The following is a 23293-nucleotide window of genomic DNA, read 5'->3' as shown; positions in this document are numbered from 1 at the left end:
CAACAAATAATCAACCTACATATCCTGATTTTCTAAATATAAAATGAATGATTTTTTTTAAACATTTTTTATGGTGCTTTTGCTTTTGCCAATATAAATTGTTGATCTGTTAACAAACAGCTAGAATTACATAGAAGCGATTAGGTGGTCAACACAAACTTAAAAAAAAACACTGTAATAGTGATGTCATAGTGACACAAGTTAAGGCAATCTGTTCAAAAGTAAATTAAACTATTTATTTGCCAAACATTGAACTGTAGGTCGTTGTAATCCTTCGTTAACAGAGGGATTATAATAAATTTTGTTCATAGAGAAGCATTAAAAGGCAACAGTAATAAAATGGTCCATCCCTATGAATATTGGAATTATTTAAAAAAAAAAAAAAATTATAATTACTATAATAAAAAAAAAAAAAGAAAATACTAATTTGAAAAAAGAACAAAAAAATTTGGCACAAGAAACATTTCTTGAAATAGGTTTATTTTTACATAGTCACATTACACTCAAAATATTGGGGATAGAAAGCAACTTTGAAACTGAGGTGCACAATGAAACAGAAAATAAATGAGAATGAGGCTGTGTCATTGTTAGCAGTTATAGATGGTTACTATAGGGTGCAGTCTTAGGCCACATATTTTGATATCTACATATTATGAACAAAAATAATAGGGCTTTAACTTGAATCTCATGCAGGATGGCTGTATGGAACATTATTTGGCCCACTAGGTAGTGTTCTTCAAAAATAATTACAGATGAAAAAACAAAGAAAAATAATTTATTTATTTTGCGTATATATATATATATATATATATATATATATATATATATATATATATATATATATATATATATATATATATATATATATATATATATATAAAGTAGGGAAACATTAAGAAGAATGATATAGAAATGTAACCACTCAAAAGCATTTTAAGAATAGCAGACAAATAGTTTTGACCTTCCTTTAGTACATGTTTATACAATTAGATCCATCTTTCTTTCTTTTTTGCCACATTTTACATAGTGAAATATTTTCCTTAGGATTTAAAAAATGGCAAACTTACTTTTACAAGAGTTTCTCCAGCAGAGCCTCTTACAACCCAACTTTGTTTTTGACATTCAACATCGGTATGAAATTGCCTATGCAAGCGAACCTTCAGTGCTACACCACAACAACAGATTTGCACTCAACACGAGGATGGTTCAGAGCAATGATATTCAAGTACATTTGAAACTGAAATATGATTTTTTTTCCATTGTAATTTATATAAATGATGCCAAGAATCCAGCATCTCGGTTTTCCTGGTTGGTGAAAAAAAAAGGAAAATACAAAGCATTTGCACATGTAATTTTAAACATTTTAAAATGGGCTTTTAAATGGGTCCAGCCCATCTGTAACCTGTACAGACACAAAAACAAATTTGTGACATGCACTAAATGGCTTCTAAAGGGCTAAAACAAGGCTGCTTACAAGGACTAACTGCTAATTAATTTGTACTGTTTCAGGCAGTAGAGGAGTACAATTGGTAATGCTGCTAAAGACATGCAGTTGAAAATGTTCTGTCCTTTGGGACTGAATTGGCTGTAAAGAATTGAGGGGAAGAAAATGACAAAGTGCAAAAGCCACCTGGATACATCAGTTGCGGTCTGCATACCTGTTCATTAGTTTACTGCATATGAGAATCACAATGACATTTAAAGATCTGAAGCCTCAAATTCAACAGATAAATGAATCTGAAAACTGGAATACCACAATGCCATCATACTTCAGGATACGTATTATAAATTAGATTGATGAGATAAAGATGCCCTTCCTATTCTGTGCATTAATACATTTCGGTGCACAACAGAATTGTACACATTCCTTTACAGAATGTATGAAGAAATAAAAACACAAGGGTCTTTGCATTTAGCAAAAAGGCAGATTGATTGGCCTCATCTCAAATTTGATGGATAGAAACTGCTCATGTAATATTAAACTTCTGAGAGTTTAAAAAAAAAACAAAAAAACAAAAAAAAAGTCCTTCAGACTACGATATAGCTTTATCTTCATTACAATATTGAGATGTCCTGGGAACAAGGACTGGCCTTTTTAATGCTTCAGGTGCTTAAGCAGGTAAGCAACATACCATATGTAGAACTTTGGCTTGAATTAACAGATTTTTTAAGAAAAAAAAAAAAAAAACATACAGAAGCTTCCATTAAGGTATGAACTTTCGAACAAATCAAAAAGCGCAAGCTAGTCGTCCCACCAGCAGACACACATCCATACAGATAGCACAATTGCACCTCATTTATAATCTTTACACTTTCACAGCTTTAAATGCGAAAACACAACAGGCTTTCTCCATAACCACAGAGATTGGATTAATAGGCTGTGATCATTGTGTCAAGTCATTGTGGTTCAAATACAAATGTAAACCCAAAGTAAATTTACTGTGGACGTATACAATATTTAGATTTAGAGGTCACTTGGTTTGGCTTGAATGGTTGGATCTCTCTTTTTTTACTGTCATGCAAAATAATTTTTTTGACATGATTGTTAACTGGATCACTTTCTCTCTTACTCAACAACTTCTATTCACATAGCCAAAGCTGCCCTGGTGAAATGCTAATGAAACAGCTTTGATAGATTATAAATGGGATCTGCCAAAGTTACTTGTTTTTTTTTTTTTTTTAAATAAAGTTTAAAGCTTATGAATTTTTTGAACCCCCAGAAGTAAACTGCATATCGCACACCTGACAGATCCTCATCACGTCTGACAGTGTACTGCACAAAATCAATATGGAGGAGAAATTAGAAGCATCAAAAGGCATATATACAATACAAATATGTACTATTGTAAAGTGTAGTTATTAGTGTAAATGACATCATCGGCTGAACCATTCTCAGCGTTCGAAACCATTTTAGCATTAAACGTCCAGAGATTCTTCCCTTTCTATACAGTGGAATCTATTTAGCACCATTCTTCATTTCTTATAGAAGCTAACAGTTGTTACCAGACACAATGAAAGTAAGGACAAATGCAGACAATATATGAACCTCTCTGGTTAACTTTAGCAGAAAATAGAGCAACTCTTCTGAGGATAAAGTGTTCACAAAACCTGGTTTTACTAAGCACCAAGTTAGCCTCTACTGCCGCATGCAGTACACATGAGAGACAACTGTGCATTTAGCCACCAAGCTTTAAGTTCCATTAAGGCTTTAACTTAAACTCTCTTGCTTTCACCCGTGTTGGTCTGAAAAGGTTTGCGGGAGGAATTTGCACGGAAGAATATTTGAAATATTTATTCTATGTTGAGTCTGAATACGTTCACCGTGTAGGCTTTGGATGTTTCTTTTCGGTTAGTGTTTCATTGGCTGCAGTTGTGTGTGCAACAAGGTTAAATATTCCTCCTCTAAATTCATAATCAGGGCAAAATAAATTATAGCTTCTATCTAAACTCATATTCACTCAGCATTAACGTAAGGTAGTTAAGGAGATGGAGAAGCATTAAAAACCTTTGTAGTGATCAAAGGGCAACAGTTTCCAAGAGCCAATGGATTGTTTTTTTTTTTTTTGCAAGCCATCAGGAAATGCCAACTCCTCTACATTTGCTACAGAAACCTGCCTTCAGGACGGAGACCAAACGCCAACATTTCGACCGTTTCATCTATGAGTTCCTCAGAGGTTCCATGCATATTTAAAGGCATTTGTACTTGGAGGAAGACATGAGTAATCCGAAGAGTGCCCTAAACGTTTAAAAAAACAAAACACTTCCCGTGGACTTTTTTTTCAAAAGAAAACTTGAAATCAAATAAAATTCATCATGGTCTCTCCAGGAAAAGAGCAGCAAGAACAAAAAAAAAAAAAAAAAAAAAAAAAAAAAAAAAAGAGGAACACATCAGTACAAAACTACAGGCAATAATGTACAACCATTCTGGACAAAGATTAGGGTTAGTATTCTTCTGTATGGATGCCAAAAGGAGACTAAAACAAAAGAAAAATATTTTGGATTGTTTAGTGCTCTGAAGGTCAGTTGGGGCACATTTTACCCCACTTTGAGGTCTGGCTGCCAGGTTTCTACCAGCAAAGTTAGGCCAGTAGGTTCTGGGCATGAGGTCCTAGCTCAAGCACCTTTCATACGGGCTCAGTCCTACTCGGGCTCAGTTCTGGGCATGGTGTCGAATGGTGTGGAAGATCCAGTCCATCTTTGTGGTCCATCCACCATGATGAGCATCGTTCATCTGCTTCATAAAGTAGTCCAAAGCCTCCTGCTCAGTCTTATCTAGTGCCAGAGTCTTGCGGATGTAGGCAATGTCGTCAAACGACTGCAACTCCGGCATACCGGAACCCAGCATCATCGAGAACAGGTTGATAAAGAGGTTTGCATGCTGTCGAATAGCCAGGTATGCTTTGTAGCACATCTCCTGAAACCTGTTGGGGGCAGTGACAATAAGTAAAATGGAATTGCTGAAAATGGATGTACAAATACACAAATACAGCTACATTAATACTGATGGAAAAAAAGTGTGTAAATCTGTGTACCAAATACCAAAATATGGTTTAAGGCAACACCAGATTAAACATTTTAAGAAACATGAGAAGAAATGTCAGAAACCTGTGACTATTACTAAGTGAGCAACCAAGCTTTTTTTTCTTTTTCTTCGAGATGGTTATTGTTGCTTTGCGAATTAAACTAAATCTAAAGCAAAACAGCAACAAAAAAAATGTTGCTTATAATAATGTACATGCTCATCTACTGCAGAGGCACCCAACTTATAAACATTACATTAGAAAAATGATTTGAACAAATTATACAAAAGATCCAATGCTCCTGAGTCCTCAATCTTTTCAGACATCATATTTGGGGCCTTTAACTTTGGGTTTCCCTCAAACATGAAATGCAATGTAATCATCATTAATGCTGCATTTACAAGTGTATGTGACTCCAGAAATCTGGGATGAAAGCAAAAATGGTTGTATGTATTAAACCTACAGAAGGAGCTCAAATAAGTGTGGCTGCTAATATAAACCTCAAAAACATACCTCTCAAACTCTCTGGTTTTAGTGCATTCTTGAGTTCCTCCTTTACTAATCACAATCAAGAAGTCTTGAGTTAAGACGAATGGCACTCGTTCTCTCTTGTACCCAAACTTCTTCTTTTTATGATCCAGAAAATGGCCAAAATCTATGTGAAACAGCTAAACAACATAGAAATCATCAATAGCCATGTATAACAATATTTAAAAACAGGAGAAACCTCTAGAAACCTACCTGCCCATCGTCCTTTACCATGATGTTACTATTGTGTCGGTCACCAATGCCAAGAATAAAAGTGGCCACACAATAACCGGCACAGGATCGTGTGAACAGGTCAACGGCCATATCATACCTACAGTGGTACATGTTTAAAAATGTTGTAACTATGCAATATTAAAACAAATATAACTCGATGTTGATCACGGCCATAAAAAAAAAAGAAAAAAGAAAAAAGCTCACGTCTCGCCCCTGTTCTTGTCCTTCAGCCACTGGTGCAGTGTTGAACTGTTGAACTGCAATGCTCCTTTGAGGCCTCCTTTACACTGGATTTGCATGATGGTATGAGAACTTCTCACAACCTCAATAAGGCCAACACAGTCTCCAATTGAAAGACAACCATAGGGCAGCATTCTGGAAAGATATGTCCAAGTTAAAAATAATACACACATACAAAAATTCAGTCACTTTTCTTTTTGAACAATAGTTAAAGTTGAAAGCAAACGTACCTGAGGTCTAAACCTTGGTTCTGCCAGATGTTTTCCATTATTTTAATAATTTGAAGTGTCAGCATATCTTGTCTTAGGTCTAAAAAATTTACAAATAAGGTTCAAGTTAGTTCACATTAATAAAAATAAATAAATAAATAATATATATATATACATATATATACAGTGGGTACGGAAAGTATTCAGACCCCCTTAAATTTTTCACTCTTTGTTATATTGCAGCCATTTGCTTAAATCATTTAAGTTCATTCTTCTTCCTCATGAATGTACACATAGCACCACATATTGACAGAAAAACACAGATTTGTTGACATTGTTGCAGATTTATTAAAAAAGAAAAACTGAAATTTCACATGGTCCTAAGTATTCAGACCCTTTGCTGTGACACTCATATATTTAACTCAGATGCTTTCCATTTCTTCTGATCATCCTTGAGATGGTTCTACACCTTCATTTGAGTCCAGCTGTGTTTGATTATACTGATTGGACTTGATTAGGAAAGCCACACACATGTCTATATAAGACCTTCCAGATCACAATGCATGTCAGAGCAAATGAGAATCATGAGGTCAAAGGAACTGCCTGAAGAGCTCAGAGACAGAATTGTGGCAAGGCACAGATCTGGCCAAGGTTACAAAAAGATTTCTGCTGCACTTAAGGTTCCTAAGAGCACAGTGGCCTCCATAATCCTCAAATGGTAGACGTTTGGGACGACCAGAACCCTTCCTAGAGCTGGCCGTCCGGCCAAACTGAGCTATCGGGGGAGAAGAGCCTTGGTGAGAGAGGTAAAGAAGAACCCAAAGATCACTGTGGCTGAGCTCCAGAGATGCAGTCAGGAGATGGGAGAAAGTTGTAGAAAGTCAACCATCACTGCAGCCCTTCACCAGTGGGGCTTTATAGCTGAGTGGCCCGACGGAAGCCTCTCCTCAGTGTAAGACACATGAAAGCCCGCATGGAGTTTGCTAAAAAAACACCTGAAGGACTCCAAGATGGTGAGAAATAAGATTTTCTGGTCTGATGAGACCAAAATAGAACTTTTTGGCCTTAATTCTAAGCGGTATGTGTGGAGAAAACCAGGCACTGCTCATCACCTGTCCAATACAGTCCCAACAGTGAAGCATGGTGGTGGCAGCATCATGCTGTGGGGGTGTTTTTCAGCTACAGGGACAGGACGACTGGTTGCAATCGAGGGAAAGATGAATGCGGCCAAGTACAGGGATATCCTGGACAAAAACCTTCTCCAGGTTTTTGTCCTGGACAAAAACCTGCTCTGGACCTCAGACTGGGCCGAAGGTTTACCCTCCAACAAGACAATGACCCTAAGCACACAGCTAAAATAACAAAGGAGTGGCTTCACAACAACTCCGTGACTGTTCTTGAATGGCCCCGCCAGAGCCCTGACTTAAACCCAATTGAGCATCTCTGGAGAGACCTAAAAATGGCTGTCCACCAACGTTTACCATCCAACCTGACAGAACTGGAGAGGATCTGCAAGGAGGAATGGCAGAGGATCCCCAAATCCAGGTGTGAAAGACTTGTTGCATCTTTCCCAAAAAGACTCCTGGCTGAGCAAACGGTCTGAATACTTAGGACCATGTGATATTTCAGTTTTTCTTTTTTAATAAATCTGCAACAATGTCAACAATTCTGTGTTTTTCTGTCTATAGATATATATATATATATATATATATATATATATATATATATATATATATATATATATATATATATATATATATACACACACACACACACACACACACACACACACACACACACACACACACACACAGAACAGTCACACTGAAGGCATCAAAACTATGAATTAACACATGTGGAATTATATATGGAATTATATACATAACAAAAAAGTGAACTGAAAATATGTCATATTGTCAAGAGAATGCCAAGTGTGCAAAGCAGTAATCTAAGCAAAAGGTGGCTACTTTGAAGAACCTAAAATATGACATATTTTCAGTTGTTTCACACTTTTTTGTTATGTATATATATTCCACATGAGTTAATTCATAGTTTTGATGCCTTCAGTGTGAATCTACAATTTTCATAGTCATGAAAATAAAGAAAACTCTTTGAATGAGAAGGTGTGTCCAAACTTTTGGTCTGTACTGTATATATAATATACATAAACTTTTGGTCTGTACTGTGTGTGTGTGTGTGTGTGTGTGTGTGTGTGTGTGTGTGTGTGTGTGTGTGTGTGTGTGTGTGTGTGTGTGTCATATATATATATAAACTTTCAGTAAAGAGGGGTGACTGACCATCTCCATTCTTAAAGATGATCTCATTGTTCTGGAAGAGCAGCTCTGACATGATATCAGGGTTTTCCCAGTTAAGCCACAGGGGCCTCTTTGCTGATGACATTATTCTGCATTCTTCAAGGCTAACAAATAAATAAAATGAGAATTAAAAACAGAGAAAAGGTTTTGGGATTTATGTGAAACTGCTAGTATTTAGCTGGCTTACCGCAGGTTGCCTAGCTGGTGTGCTGGATTCAAAGGAGAGGTGAAGTTCTGGAGGGCATCCATATAATCTGGCCGCCTCATTTGCTCAACCAGAAACTTCATTTGCACCTAAAGATGCATCAACATTTAGTTCAGCTAGATGAAGGTCTATAACCCAGACAGTTTACCAGGAACATAGCATTTAGCAGCATAATTCAACCAGAGAACACACTTTACCTTCTGAGTCTCATCCTTTTTCTCCTGCTTAAGTATGTCTGTAAGGTTGATTAGTTTCTCCATGGCCTCCACCTGTCTGCCCAAATGCTTCAGATACATACCACAGGCACGACAGTATGACTCCAGCAGCAGGCCAAAACGCTGACTCACTGTTTTGTTGTGCATCTCTGACCTGAAACATAGACAGTGAGTTAGCAAAAAAAAATATGGTCCACTTAATTATGTATTGGAAAGAAATGGAAAAACAAACAAACAAAAAAAGAATGAGAAGTTTGCCCTTGAAGTATTACCATTCTTATTTACAGTTAATGTGAACAATTACTTAAGAAAAACTGTCAAAAGCACTGAAAACAGCTGAAATTCAAGACTATAGAAGAAGAGCTGAGCTTATTATCAAGCTGTTTAAAGATCAGAAGCTGGATCAAGGGTTTTATGATGTACAAGCAGCTGAACATTCAACCTGAATTGCGTTTGCCAGAACGAGTCAAAAGAGTTGGAGTAGGCAATGTGATTACAGATGCAAAACTCTGCAAGACTGACCATATGGCACGGTAAACAAATATTTACACACAATGTAAACATAACATTTTTTTAAAAGATCTAAATATCCTTTTGCAAACATATTAGTCATAGAGGTCTAAACATACCACTTTGCTTAGGAGGCAAAACATGCCTATACATAATCAACATCCTGTTCTGAAAGAACGTGTCACTCACTTCAAATGCCAAAAAAAGAAATGTCCAATTCTCTGGTTGGTCAGGGCTCGCTTCAGCAGAAACCGCACCAAGGGGTTATCAAGATACTGCTCATACTTCAAAACCTGTTCAGGACACACACATTACATGTTAAAACCATTGTCGTTTATTGTGCAGTATGGACTAGAATGAGAATAACAACTGAGAATAATGTTATGACAATTCATGGTATTATTTACATTAATCAATTCGATTACAGATCGGATTCATTATTTAAAATGAATCTCACCTGGACCAGCTGAATAAGGTACTGGGAGAGTTTATCATCAGACAAATATTTCTCAAGGCACCGTACTGCAAAGTCTCGTATCATTGGATCTGGATAGTTGCAGTCAAGTAACTCCATAGCTTGTTCTGGTCTAATTTCAGGCCAGTCTTTAAGAAGACAATACATCTGGAAGAGAGAGAAAGAATATAAACTACATGAAGAAAGAAAAAAAATCTAAACATTTCAGGACTATGCTATTATCCAAGATTGTAAATTAAACATTCACTTACTTTCATTTAACAATAACAAAGTTTTTTAAGCAACACACGTGCAATAACAATAATTTAAAACTGTGCAATATGTTTAATAGTGTAACTACTTACTAGTTTTTTTTTTCTTTTGTATTTATACGTTGTGTATATACTATATTATGTTTATTTATTTATTTTTTTTATTTTAGATATTCGCACATTTCTTTTCTCTTATCTCTTGAAACCAATGCTACTAAAACACCAAACATACAACTTGAATAAAAGAAAAAGAAAGAAAGAAAGAAAGAAAGAAAGAAAGAAAGAAAGAAAGAAAGAAAGAAAGAAAGAAAGAAAGAAAGAAAGAAAGAATCATGAATCTCTAAACTATAGGCTGATTTCAAAATTATGTACAATATAGTGCTCAGAGTTTGATGAACCAGAAATATATCCGTGTACATTAAAAACTTTCTGCATTCCAGATACAAGTTACGTAAAACACCAAATAGGTTTATTTTAGTGAATTATGTTTTAGTGAATAAGAATTAGTGCATTATTTCTATGTTGTGTACATGTATATTACTAGCCTAGCACACTATTTGTCTATAGTTTCCTTAGAATTTCTCATCAACCTGAGCAGCTTCATCTCTGGAGTTCCACTTTACAGCTAGAAGAATCTTAGGAAGGATCTCTGGTATACTTTGACAATACTGCCTGAAAAACAGAACACAAAAATAAAAATAACAGGACTTTAAGAGGTTTTCAAAGACCAGCACTAACAGATTTCACAGTAATAACAGTACTGTAGAAGAGATGCTGTGTGGGATGTTGGAGTACCTTTGCCTCCACAGGAAGTCCTTTTCCTGCTCAGTGATCTCAGAGAGAGGGTCTCTGTTTGCTACTTGCCGCAGCTGCTCGATGTCAGTATCCATTATGTGGTGGTCCCGAGCCTGTCTGCTGCTCTGTAGAGAAATATTGTTAATAGAGATATACATACACACAGACATATATATACACACACACATATATACATACATACATACATACATACAGGAAATGCTGCTATAATTGAGTAAGCAGGATGCTTGTGTGGAAGCTTACCTGCCCACATTGAAAATAATTGTAGCCCATCTCTCTAGACATGATCTTATTAGCATGATCCTCTATTGTGGCCATGTCAGGAAACTTCACAGGACAGCTGAAGTAGTCAAACTCCAACTCCAGACATGGGGTTTCCTATTCAACAGAGCATGGAAACTGTGTTTAAAAGAAGTTTTTTTAACACTGCTTTAACACTTTTTTACACTATTAAAATAAACAGCCATCACTAATAGTTCAAAATATGCAAGCAATGTTTCAACATTACATAGTAGCAGACTGCTTATGGTTCCAATCCCTGTATCAAATATGGCTGCATTGAACTGACACCTTGTTGGGGTTGGACCCCGTGACACCGATGGGGTTTAGGAGATCCTCTAGACCATGTGGCACTGGCCACAGGTTTAGTGCCATTTTCCCAGAGACCAGTGTATGTGTGTAGTCAAAGAGGTTTACGTTTCCCCAAGCCAGCGGACAGTGTTCCTGAGACATAAGGAGAAAGGCATCTCTGTTAGCTCACTGTTATCTCACTGTTAGCTCACCACTTAACTACAATAAACTAAAACTTGTGCGCAGTGACAAAATATATTCAATCAAATAAACAGTTAATAGTAAGTCAGCTTTAAATTTTCGAACGCTCTCATGGCCTGTCCCTCTCTTCCTGTCTCTGTAGGGTCTAAATAAAAAAAGTAAAGCATGTGAACTGTGGTAGCACCTCTTTTGCTCCCTTCCTCCCCTTTACAGAGCAGATGGACAGACAAAGACGAGCAGCTCGGGGAATGTCATGGATGTACATGTCATACATAAGCCACTCGTTCCACCTAAGAGAAAAGTAAAGAGACATTTAGGGGTAAAAGATAAATAACTCAAGTAACTTGAGTAATTTGAATACAAAAAATCATCAAGGCAAATTATTTGTCTAGATACTTTGCTTAGTCCATTTAACTACACATTTAGCACTGTGTTCCCCACGGACCATTATTACTGACACACCACCAGCAAAATTGTGAAGCGCTCTGGACAGGGAACACAGAAGACGCTGCAGGATGAAAAATGGAGGAGCGGGGCGAAAACACAGAAAGGCGAGAGAAAAAGCTTAATTCCGCCACATAAAAAAAAAGTTAATGCTTAATTCCGACTTTATTTCCTCTTAATTCCAACTTTATTTCTCGCACCTGAAAATGAAATGGGCTACAATCAATAGGATCGCACGGTATCAAACGAAGTCTCTAACAATCAGCTCTAGATCAAGACAGATGAAGCAGTGGTGGTCTCGTTCATACACCAACAGCTTTAAAGATAGATTCAGGCCAAAGCAAACCACAAAAAGCTTCTATCAGACTTAAACATAAAGAGAACTACATATAGTGTGTTTGCTTTTTATTTATTTATTTATTTATTTATTTATTTTAAGAGTAATCTGAAATGTATTTTTATTCATACATTTGTATTTGCATTTTGATGTAATACTGCCATTAAATGCAGTAAATAGGTTTAGTTTTCACAGGTATTATTGTATGCAATTTCAGCAATAAAATGTTAATTACTTGATTAATTACTATTATTCACTAGATCATTTTAAGAGACAGGTCTTATTTTCTTGTGTCTATTTCGTATTGCTCTTTAATAAAGAAAAAGCACTTCTTATCTGATTACTCGATGGAATAATCGATAGCTACAGCCCTAGAGACATTAAAATGCAAATACCACATAAGTTCTATACTACCAGAGAATATGCTTGTGGTTTTTGTATGCAGTAAAAATTTGTTTGTGCGATACCTTGGATTTGAACATGGCACACGTTGTGTGTTGACATTGTCACATAACTGCTCTCCTCCATGGTAGATTCCAGTTCTGACATAAATCTATAACCCAATACAAAACAGTTTAGGATGGTTTTAACATAAAGAGAACAATGTACACAAAGGTAATGCTTGACCAACATGTATAGTGCTGTTGTGTCAGTGCGCCAAAGTCCCTGATTCTTTTGCATCTACGTTTTTCTTTTTTTTCTTTTTTTGCACATTCGATCAGGTTCTAAACAACTTCCAAATAAATAAATAAAAATAAAAAACCTTCTGTTCTGTGCCTATGCTTAACTACATGTGTGGACTGTGTCCTGCAAGAGATTGAAGTCTCATCTATTCCCATCTCCTTGTCTATTCCAATCTCTACACAAGTTTTCAGATTTCCCCCCTAACCAAGACAAAACTATTACAAAAGATGGATAGGACACTTTTAATCTTGATTTCACTGCTTTTCTATAGTTCCTTATCCAGCAACTGCATGATCAGACAGATTCTACTCCAAGTGATGCACAAATTACACAATAAACCTTAAAATAATGAATGACTGAGTTACAGAAATGTACAGAATTTACAGTGGAGCTGTTGCATTCATTATGTAATACGTCTCACCGTTTTTTGAAAGATGTTCATATAGAAGAAAAAAAATAACTAATTGAATGGTATGAAGATTTATTTCAAACAAATATTTAAAAAGTACAACTTTATTTTCATTTTATTTTAAATCCTCTCTTGGCATGGACAACAGCATCTGGACAGTTTGTCTCTCCAAACATTCAGTAAAAAACAAAAACAAAGTTGTTCTTCACTAGGTGGATATTTGTTTCTGACCTTGAGATCCATTTCTTCCCAAAGCAGTTCAATAGGTCAGGTGACTGGACAGGCCAGTCCTTGATATAAAAAACTCCGATCAACTGTCTGCTCTCTCTAAAAAAAAAAAAAACTCTTACTTAACTTAGACATAAGTTTCACTTCATTGTCTTGTTGTATGGTGAAGTTGGTTCCAATTAACTGCAGTCCAGATGGAATTATGGAATGGTAGCCATGTTGCTTCAGTATTCCTTTTAATCAGTATTAGTCTCCAACCAACCAACCTTGCTTTAAAACAACCTCAAACTATTAAGCTTATACCTTTCTTGTTCTCAAGTTCTTCTCTTAGAGGCTAAAAATATCAAATTTAGACTCATCTGTGAACATGTATGCGACTCAGAAACAAGAAAGACATGACTGATTTGATAACATTTGTGTTATATCTGTGTAATAAATGTTGTAAAATTGTAATTATTATCTAAAATACCGTTGGTTCTGTAAGTACCTTATCAATGTCCCGGATGTTCACGTTGACGTATGTTGCACAGAGCACACGTATCCTCAGGTTGCTGTTGATGGTCCACAGGGATTTGCTCGAGGTGTCCCCGTTCATGTATGGTGTGGCTGTGGAGATGCGGCGCGAGTAAGACGGCATGGTGAATGTGTCCATGGGCAGCTGAGAGTATAAGCTATCCTTTGACATCAGCATTAAGTTTGGCAATCGGCCCAGCATAATGCAACTCCTCACATACTGGAAGAAAACGAGAGAACGAAAGATTCACTTAGAAACGCAAACTACAAAATCAGATCTTATAGGTAGCAACAGTAATTAATCGTGCTATTTCAGGATCCTAAAACACTATGCTCTGCAGTGCTGTTTGGCAGATGAGATTACTGGAGGACCTTAAACACAGTCTTCATCTGTTCTTTACTCCTATGTTCATACGACAAGCTTATTAGTGCTTCATTGCAGGCCTGAGCCTGTGATTTGATACAATAGTTTAGAAATTCAGTTAAATGGAAGTTAAATCAGTATGCCATCGTTTTTATTTTTAAAACGTCGTCATTGCCTTATATCATAATTCATTTAATACCATTGTTATTTTACAGAGCAAAAACCTGGTGAGCCTACAAACTAAAGGGTGCTTTGAAAGCTTATCTTGCCGGCTCTTCTGCATAACAGCTATTGGTGCACTCGGTCATATTCGTTCGCATTGCGATTGCCGGCCTAAGAAAATACCCCAACTTCTATTCCTGCTTGTCAACTATGGATGACCTCCTCAACCCTGACTTTAAATCTAGAACAATGACTATACCGTTTACTATTTTATTCAAAGTTGAAAGAGTTCACTTAGTAGTTAGATGGCAAAAGACAAATGTAGTTTTTCTTCTAACTTTGTAGCTCAAATGCACAAAGGAAGTAAATTCTGAAGTATTTCCAAGTTTCCACCGGAAATGATAGACTTCCAACTACCGAGGCCAATTTGTGCAAAATATACTGAAAATGTTTGGCTAAAATAAAACACTCTCAAATACAGCAGCATCTTCAAACCTGTACCTTCAAGGCCAAGTTTACTCAGGCACCCGAACATGGACAGGACAATTTCTTACACAGTAATTAGCACTGCATTGGTCTGCCATCTAGTGGTAGAAATAATGTATACGCGGCCTTAAAATGTATAATAAAAGGTGGAATTTATAAATAGTTTTTCTTTTATTTCAACAGTTAATTATGCATCAGGTTGTTGTTTGCCCATGCCTGAGCTAGACTTTTGCTACAAAAGATTAATTGAAGATAATAAAATCATTCAATACTTAAAAGGAAGAAGCAGCAGCAGAACAAATGCATTCGTTTTTAATGGCAACATGGTTTTGAAACAGCTTAGAGTGCTGCAGTTGATACTTAAACAACCCATGGTGAAGAGGAAGATGTACTCATAGGTCAGAGATACTGATTTGGTACAAAAAAATAACTAAAAAAAAAAAAAAAAAAAAAAAAGATAGAAAAAAAAACTGAAATAAATGAAAAGCTGATGTAATGCGGTTAATTCTGATACTGGTATTTTGACAAACCTGACATCACCTCTACATGACAAAAAAAAGAAAAGGGAAAAAATTGCCATTTGAGGGGGAAAAAAGGTTCTGCCTTTGCAGCAGATGGCAATGAAGCTATTGTTCGCAGTGAGAAAAGAACTATGAAAATAAGTTGACAGAGATTTTAAAGCAGTATGCAAAGCAGAGGCAAATGTAACGATTCAGGATTTTGTACCTTATATTGACTGATAGGGTACTTTTCCAGCAGGTACTCGTCACAGCCACACACTTTGAGGATGTACTTGCCCTGGTATTCCTGCACACACATCTTCAGCTGCTCGGGAGACAAAAGCATGCTGCGTGTCTTTTTTCTGATGGCTTCTGCTATCACCTGCTCAGGCACGCAATCATGGTTGATCTTCAACGTGTACTTCTGCTTGTCATTGTTGGGAGACACAATAACCCAGATGACTACGATAATCTGACCTGGATTAAAAAAAAAAAAAAAAACAAGCAACATTTTATAGAATTTAAGAGAATAAACAATACACTAGCAAAATACTTCAACTACTATACTTGTGGCCTATGCATGATTACCACTGATACCTGAAACCTCTGCTTGTACTTAAAAAGCAACAAATTACTCACAACACATTTAGAATGGGAACTGAAAGCCATTTTACTAAACTATTTTCAATAGATTTTAAAATACGACAATTAATACTCAACAAAACCACACAAACAAAAAAAATATTTCCTAATTTCTGAATAAGTTTTTTTTTTCCTGAAATGCTCTTTAGCCTTTAGCTAAAATAAGAGGGCTAGCTAATACACTTTAAAATGATGGTTTATTGACTTAATTTCCATGTCACATGGGGGGTTTTGTCAGAAAAGTATATCTTTTTGCAAGAAAAGTGATTAAGTAGGTTGAAAAACTGAACGCCTCCATTAATCAGGAAGGTTCTGCACTGGAACTGATTGAAGACATTTAAGAAATGATGAAATGTCACTTTATTGCCTCAGTTCCCATAAAGGAAACACTGTTGTGATAATACGGTTGCTTCATTGTGTGACATTATTTCAAAAGTGAAAACAATGTTAGTTTTGGGCTGTACTCCCACATCGGCTGCTCTCTGGCCAATTAAAATAAAATTATTAATGTCTCGTATTTTTTGTGTATTTTGTGTCATTTTCTGTTAAATACCACATATCCTTTACAAATCATGAGGCAAATGTAAATGTCAGGTAAAATTTGGATCAAAAGGAAAATGTGACTCACATTAGTATTTACTGCCCAAACATTTGGATTTGAATTTTCACCTCTTTTAATGGTGCAGAAAAAAATTGTCATGCTCATTACAGAGGCAGTTGATAAAGATTAGGCTGACAAGTGTGTGTGTGTGTGTGTGTGTGTGTGTGTGTGTGTGTGTGTGTGTGTGTGTGTGTGTGTGTGTGTGTGTGTGTGTGTGTGTGTGTGTGTGTGTGTGTGTTCAAATCTAATGTAATGGGTAACTCTCATTTCTCTTACCTTTGTCTAATTTGCCAAAAATGTGCCTTGGAAGCTCTGTTGAAGACTCCACATTAGGAGGGTAAACATATAATGCACGACTATGTGACCCGTTGGCATTTCGGACTTCTACTGAGTCTTTGCAGACGGTAAGTATGTTTCGCCTGAAGTCCTGCACTTCAGGATCTTTCACTAGATCAAACTCACACACGGGCATTCCAATTGCAAAACCTGAAACGAAGAACAAGTTGAGGACTATTAAATACAAACAAAAAAAAAAATCATTCATTTATTCAAAAAATACATACAAGACATGTTTACATGGGTTAGATGTCGTATATACACAAAGGTAAGTTTAACGTAAAACGGGTGGGTGAAAGAGCCTAAACACAAACATGTTGGTGTGTTAGTGAACAACGTGCAATGTGCTCTTCTGGTATGTGAACACCCTCGGCGGCTTCATTTTTCCTTCCACCTTTTACTCTATTGCTTGATACATCCTTTAATATCTTTGTTGTAAGTGAGAACTTTATGTTTGTATGTGAAATGTTGAACACATTTACACTGTGTGCAACTATAGAACATGAATTCTCATTGAATTAAAAATAAATGTGAGGATAAACTTAATCTCAGCTTCAGAAACTTTGGGTGTTAAAGCATATTTCAAATTTGCTGGTGTGCCAAAGATCAGCTCATTTTGATTCCTGACTACTTTTATTGACGGATCGCATGCATCTTTCTAGCAAATGATACAAGTCTGGCTTGCGAGTTTACTGGTAAATTCACACCATCCACTATCCAGGTGAGCACTTCCATCCTCCTATTTGAAATCCCTGTATAAAATGTAACATCTAAAAGTGAGAAAGGAAAAAAAAAAGTTCATACCAATTTCCCGGTTGAGAATTTTCTCCTCTCTGTTGCCCACAGGTTCGATGACTTTTAAGAAAGGCTGAAAGAGCCTGAGATCACAGAGTCTCCTGGTCTCGTCATAAAACTCTTCCCGCTCGGCCTCCTGTGTTACACTGACGAAGATGTATGAAGCTTCCTCTTGCAACAAGTGATGGAGCGGGAACTTCCGTGCTTCCTTAAACAGTTCGTGTTTGACGGTGACAAGTGTGGCCTCACGGAGGCACTCCAGGGTCAGGATCATGCCATTGGGCAGCAGACAGTCCACCAAAATCCTGGGGGGCATCAAATGGATGCCCCATAATTCTCCAGAGGATGGCCTTGGAGGCATGGTCTCTAGTTCTCACAATTGTCCAATATCAATAAATAAAATTTAAACCATTCAACTTCTTTATCCCCTGAAAAAAGAAAGAAGAGTTGTACATTTATACATGTCATTGGGCATTTTGTGTTTAATTGCTTTATCTACAGTAGATTTTTGTATTTGCTTCATTCAATCATTTAGTAAGATATAAAAAGATCATGTTTTTCACAGTCCCCCAAAAATAGCTTCCGTTTTGGAGTGTAATATAAATAATGAGGAACATAAAGAACAAAAAAGATCAAATATAAATTAAGCAAAAGGATACTGTGCCTTAGAAACCAGAGGCAGTGTTTATGATTACTGGCACAAGAAAACTGTATGAATGACCGTCAAATAAGTCCAGGATTAAACGTTCACATCCGCTGTCTTATTTATAAAAATATATAAATTGTACTATGATAATGATTTTTCCAAAAGAGAAGGAATAGAGTTGATTTTGTCAAATGTTCTGCCTGGACAATTTTCTAAAAGTTATCTTTTGTGTAAGTGCATAATTAATGCATTAATTAAAACAGCTCTAGATGCTACTTAAATATTTAAACCAACACCAAATAAAGCCTACAGTATATGGGATCTTTAAACACTGTGTGCTCATTAAAAAAAAATTTTTAAAAAGCTTTAAATAATCACTTCAGAGATGGAACTGATATAGTTTAGAAATCAGATAAATATGATATACTATGCTGCATTACACGCTAAGCAGTAAATGGCTGTTCATTATTATACCATTGAGATCTTGACATGTTCAACAGTTGATGCCCCTCAGGTTTGTATTTTGTGAGTAATTTAGGCAGCTTAACTCACATGACTCATATTTTCTTTCTTAAAGAGCAAATTGTATAGTCAGTGTTTGAGTTAACTATCTTAATGATTCTAAAGCCAGAATTGTATAAAGAGTACAACTCATTTAGAGTTAAAAGGTTTGTTTACTTCTAATGCTGTGTGAAATTATGCTGATGTGTCCGATTTGCGAAGAATACACCAAGCTGAATATTTAGAAAAGACATGGTTCTTGAGAAAAAGGGTTCAACTAAGTAGTGCGAAAACAGTAACGATACAATGGACGACAAATATGCAAAAAAACCAAAAAAAAAAACCCAGTGCTTTTCCTTTTTAATTATTATTATTTAATTATTGTCTTTAAATATTTATTATCTATAAGAAAAATAGTTTGCTACATTTGAAAAGTCCATTCTAATAAATAAAACAACTTTGTGAAATCACACAATTTTATTTAAAACTGTTCAAATAGTTCATAAACTTGCCGGGAGGGAAACGAGATTTTCTTCTCTCCTTTAAGATCCCCCTAGTTCTGATCAATAACCCGGAATACGCCTGTCTGAGCCTGACCAGTCCGTACTAAATACAGCATCCCTGACCGGCAAACAAAACTCATATTTCAGACAAGTCCTGAATTGGAGCAATCGGATGATCGAGCCAAGGCTCGTGACAACCGTTCTTGAAGGTCTGACAAACATTCGAGAATCGATCCTCAGACCTGATATGAACAGACAGGTAGCATGTTGAGACAGACATCGAGAACTTACGAATATGTAAATCCTTATTTATTAAGGGATAACAGGGCGGAACAGTACATTGAGAAACAGCAAAAGCCCAATCCAGTTATAAGTGAGTCATCAACGTCCGAGTCACAGCGTTAGTGAATACCTCACTGAGTGCATCTCACTAACAAAACAACGTGTCATCCGACAGCTTACAGGAAGCAGGTACTATATGACTCACTGAGCAATTAAAAGAATGTAACACTAGGTGATAGGGAAGATATTGCTCCTCAGCATGGAGCCAAGAATATTTGGCACAACCCACAGAAACTCTGGAGATTTGACCCCCCAAGTGCATCACCTAGTATGACAAACAAATAAAAAAAACATAAACACTATTACATCACTTAGTAAAAATCACATCTGACCACTCAGACTATTCTCGGCTCAAATGAACCAAAGTTTCTCGAACTTGCGCAGCCAATCCGAGCGAACGGATGTGTGGAAACTGTCTGTCGATGGCAAAAATGGGAACCTGAGATACTTCCTAATACATCAAAACCCAATGACTAATGATTCTTACCATAGAGTAGGTTCAGGGTTGCTTGTACACAGCTATCCTCATGTTGGGAACATCTGTGGACTTGATGATTGACTCCTCAAGTGAATGTGGAGTAGTCTGTAACAATGTGGAGAGAAAAGAAACACGTTTAGAATAATCAAGCACCCCTTTTTTATCAACTAAAGCAAATTTTGTTTTTTTTTCCCCCTGCGCACGTTGTGTCCTAATGATAAACTCCCACCAATAACAAAGACTACCGCCATCAACAGCCATTCATTAGCACGGCGAAACAACACCCGCTCTTCTGATCTCTCCAGTCAACTTACATTGATGAAAACAGACTTTAAAAACCGATTCTTAAAGAGCAGTGAGCTATTAGAAGTGACTTTTGTGTTCAGATTTTATACATGAATAACAGGCTAAACGAAATGAGCTAAGAGAACCGGCTGGCCAAGTGAAGTTCCGCGTCATGAAAAACAAAGGAAAGGGATATACACTAAAAAACACATTATACGTTTTGAAATATTTGCATTTGTAGGGAAAAGGCTGCTTCTTTCACCTCTCTATACTTCACATTCATTCAATTGACTATATGAATATATATATAAAGCTTGTTCGGGCGCATATGAGCTGTAATCTGGGCTTTGCTGGCTGAAAAACCAACCCGACGCCCAAGCTGACGAAGAAAGCTAGCAGGCTAATTAGAATGGGAGTGTCCGACCAAAACACGAAAAACAAATAAAATTCACTAGTATAACTGTGCTATGTCTTTATTCAGACACATATTAGTCAATAAACACTATAGACATTTTGTTTTTTTACCGTCACTATGTCTTCTCAGATATGCTATACGGTGCGGTTGTAAACATAACGGCTAACCAGAGCCAACAAATCAACTTGCAGGTTAACCAGTAACTATTGAGCCAAAATGCTCCTTATTATGTGAACGATTTTAGAAATCCTTTGATTATTTATTCGTTCGTTGATTACAGCTCCATGGTTTAATCGTGATAGCTTGTTCGCTAAAGAAGCACCGGTGGTTCAAGTGTTGTGAGCATGAGGTTGCGGGAGATCTCGGGCACCGTGTTTGGTGAGTAATCCGCTTTCGGTGGTCACAGATGTAACTCCAGCACGCAGGCGCTGCTGCGGCCTACCCGGCCCGGCCCGATAGGCGCAGGCTCTCCATAGCAACGACAGACAGCTGATCTCGTTTGTCTTTTTTGAGCAGGAAGCGCGCATTACTGTCCACAGATCGAGTACATGATCTCCTCTACATGATTGTCTTTATCCAGGAATGAAGAAACCCTAACGGTGGAGGTCGTGGACTTCATGGAAATAAGCACGAGAAATGATGAAGAGCAAGTACAGCCAGATCGCTGGATACAGACGCTCACGACGGTAGAGTGTGTGTGTGTGTGTGTGTGAGAGAGGGAGGGAGAGAGAGAGAGGGAGGGAGAGAGAGAGAGAGAGAGAGAGAGAGGGAGGGAGGGAGGGAGAGAGAGAGAGAGGGAGGGAGGGAGGGAGAGAGAGAGGGAGGAAGGGAGAGAGAGAGGGAGGGAGGGAGAGAGAGAGGGAGGGAGGGAGGGAGGGAGAGAGAGGGAGGGAGGGAGGGAGAGAGAGGGAGGGAGGGAGGGAGAGAGAGGGAGGGAGGGAGGGAGAGAGAGGGAGAGAGGAGCCGGGCTGGTGTGTGCTGTAAGAACCAGAAAGGGAACCCATCCTTGTCCTGGTGACACCAAATGTTCATTCATTACAGTTCCATCATTTTTTTAGTTGTGCTATTCAGTGATGTTCACTCAAATGCAGAACTGTCCATGCAAATTGCAGTCCCAAGCCATTGTAGCATTGTTTTTATTATTATTATTATTATTATTATTATTATTATTATTATTAATATATTATTACAGTACAATCCAAAATAAGATAACCAAATGATCCATGAAGTTGTTGAGCATTTCCAGAACTATATAGTTCATAATAGTTCATATATATATATATTGACTAGTGAGGAGAGTGTGTTGAGAAGATGGAGGGAGTATTTTGAGCAGCTGATGAATGAGGAAAATCAGAGAGAGAGAAGGTTGGATGATGTGGAGTTAGTGAAGCAGGAAGTAGATAGGATTAGTAAGGAGGAAGTGAGAGCAGCGATTAAGAGGATGAAGAGTGGAAAGTCGGTTGGACCAGATGACATACCGGTAGAAGCGTGGAGATGTTTAGGAGAGATGGCAGTGGAGTTTTTGACCAGATTGTTTAACAGGATTCTGGAAGGTGAGAAGATGCCTAAGGAATGGAGAAGGAGTGTGCTGGTACCGATCTTTAAGCATAAAGGAGATGTGCAATCTTGCAGTAACTACAGGGGAATTAAGTTGATCAGTCACACCATGAAGTGTGGGAAAGAGTAGTGGAAGCCAGGCTGAGAGAAGAGGTGACCATCTGTGAGCAACAGTATGGTTTCATGCCGAGGAAGAGCACCACAGATGCCTTATTTGCATTAAGAATGTTGATGGAGAAGTATAGAGAAGGACAAAAGTATGTAGGATGTTTTGGTGACAAGGTGAGGGGGGCGAGATTGAGATGGTTTGGACATGTGCAGAGGAGGGACATGAATTATATTGGTAGAAGAATGCTGAGGATGGAGCCACCAGGAAGGAGTAAAAGAGGAAGGCCAAGGAGGAGGTTCATGGATGTGGTGAGGGAAGACATGCAGGTAGTTGGTGTAAAAGAGGCAGATGTAGAGGACAGGGTGGTATGGAGACAGATGATCCGCTGGGGCGACCCCTATATATATATATATATTTTTTTTTTTTTTTTTTTTTTTTTTTTTTATTCAGGTCATAGTTCTTAAAATGCTCAACAACTTCATGGATCTTTAGTTTTTTTTTATTTTATAATAATCCTCAGATGCACAGATTAGCCTCCAGTTAAATCAGGTGAATCTAAAAAGATGGAAGGACAGGATCACCGGTCACTTGTACCTAGATTTGCACTGTGTTTATTATTATAAACTGAAAGGAGAAGTGGTGGCTCAATATTTAAGCTTAAGGTTCA

General features: G+C 37.2%; 1 protein-coding gene across 2 annotated transcripts; it reads right to left on the bottom strand.

Moving 5' to 3' along the window:
- Nucleotides 1-463: 463 nt before the first annotated feature.
- pik3ca (phosphatidylinositol-4,5-bisphosphate 3-kinase, catalytic subunit alpha) lies at nucleotides 464-21726 on the bottom strand. Of its 2 annotated transcripts, none has more exons than XM_083558443.1 (22): nucleotides 21331-21726; nucleotides 20270-20365; nucleotides 17800-18218; nucleotides 16936-17145; nucleotides 15643-15893; nucleotides 13879-14124; nucleotides 12538-12623; nucleotides 11474-11579; nucleotides 11089-11241; nucleotides 10762-10896; nucleotides 10498-10622; nucleotides 10293-10374; nucleotides 9434-9598; nucleotides 9166-9269; nucleotides 8449-8620; nucleotides 8234-8340; nucleotides 8029-8150; nucleotides 5753-5831; nucleotides 5487-5657; nucleotides 5262-5379; nucleotides 5034-5188; nucleotides 464-4421 (listed from the first exon to the last, which is right to left on the bottom strand). In XM_083558443.1, exons 3-22 carry the CDS (start codon nucleotides 18149-18151, stop codon nucleotides 4151-4153), a joined length of 3210 nt encoding a protein of 1069 aa, XP_083414569.1. In that variant the 5' UTR covers nucleotides 18152-18218; nucleotides 20270-20365; nucleotides 21331-21726; the 3' UTR covers nucleotides 464-4150. The 2 variants fall into 2 exon arrangements, with proteins under 2 accessions (XP_083414569.1, XP_083414570.1); XM_083558444.1 differs by having other exon boundaries at nucleotides 17800-20047; nucleotides 20083-20365; nucleotides 21331-21684.
- Between the last annotated feature and the right edge of the window lie 1567 nt (nucleotides 21727-23293).

The sequence above is a fragment of the Silurus aristotelis genome (assembly GCF_946808225.1).
Source record: "Silurus aristotelis genome assembly, chromosome: 13".
NCBI lineage: Eukaryota > Metazoa > Chordata > Actinopteri > Siluriformes > Siluridae > Silurus > Silurus aristotelis.
This window is presented reverse-complemented; position numbering and strand designations above follow the sequence as displayed.

What these genes read in the sequence shown, in the direction of transcription:
- pik3ca (XM_083558443.1), bottom strand. Translation starts at nt 18,151, where the DNA reads ATGCCTCCAAGGCCATCCTCTGGAGAATTATGGGGCATCCATTTGATG. An exon ending in CCAGAGATGAAGCTGCTCAG is followed by an intron (nt 9,599 to 10,292) that starts GTTGATGAGAAA and finishes TCTCTCTTCCAG; the next exon opens with ATGTATTGTCTTCTTAAAGA. An exon ending in TTCTTTTTTTGGCATTTGAA is followed by an intron (nt 8,621 to 9,165) that starts GTGAGTGACACG and finishes TCTATGTTTCAG; the next exon opens with GTCAGAGATGCACAACAAAA.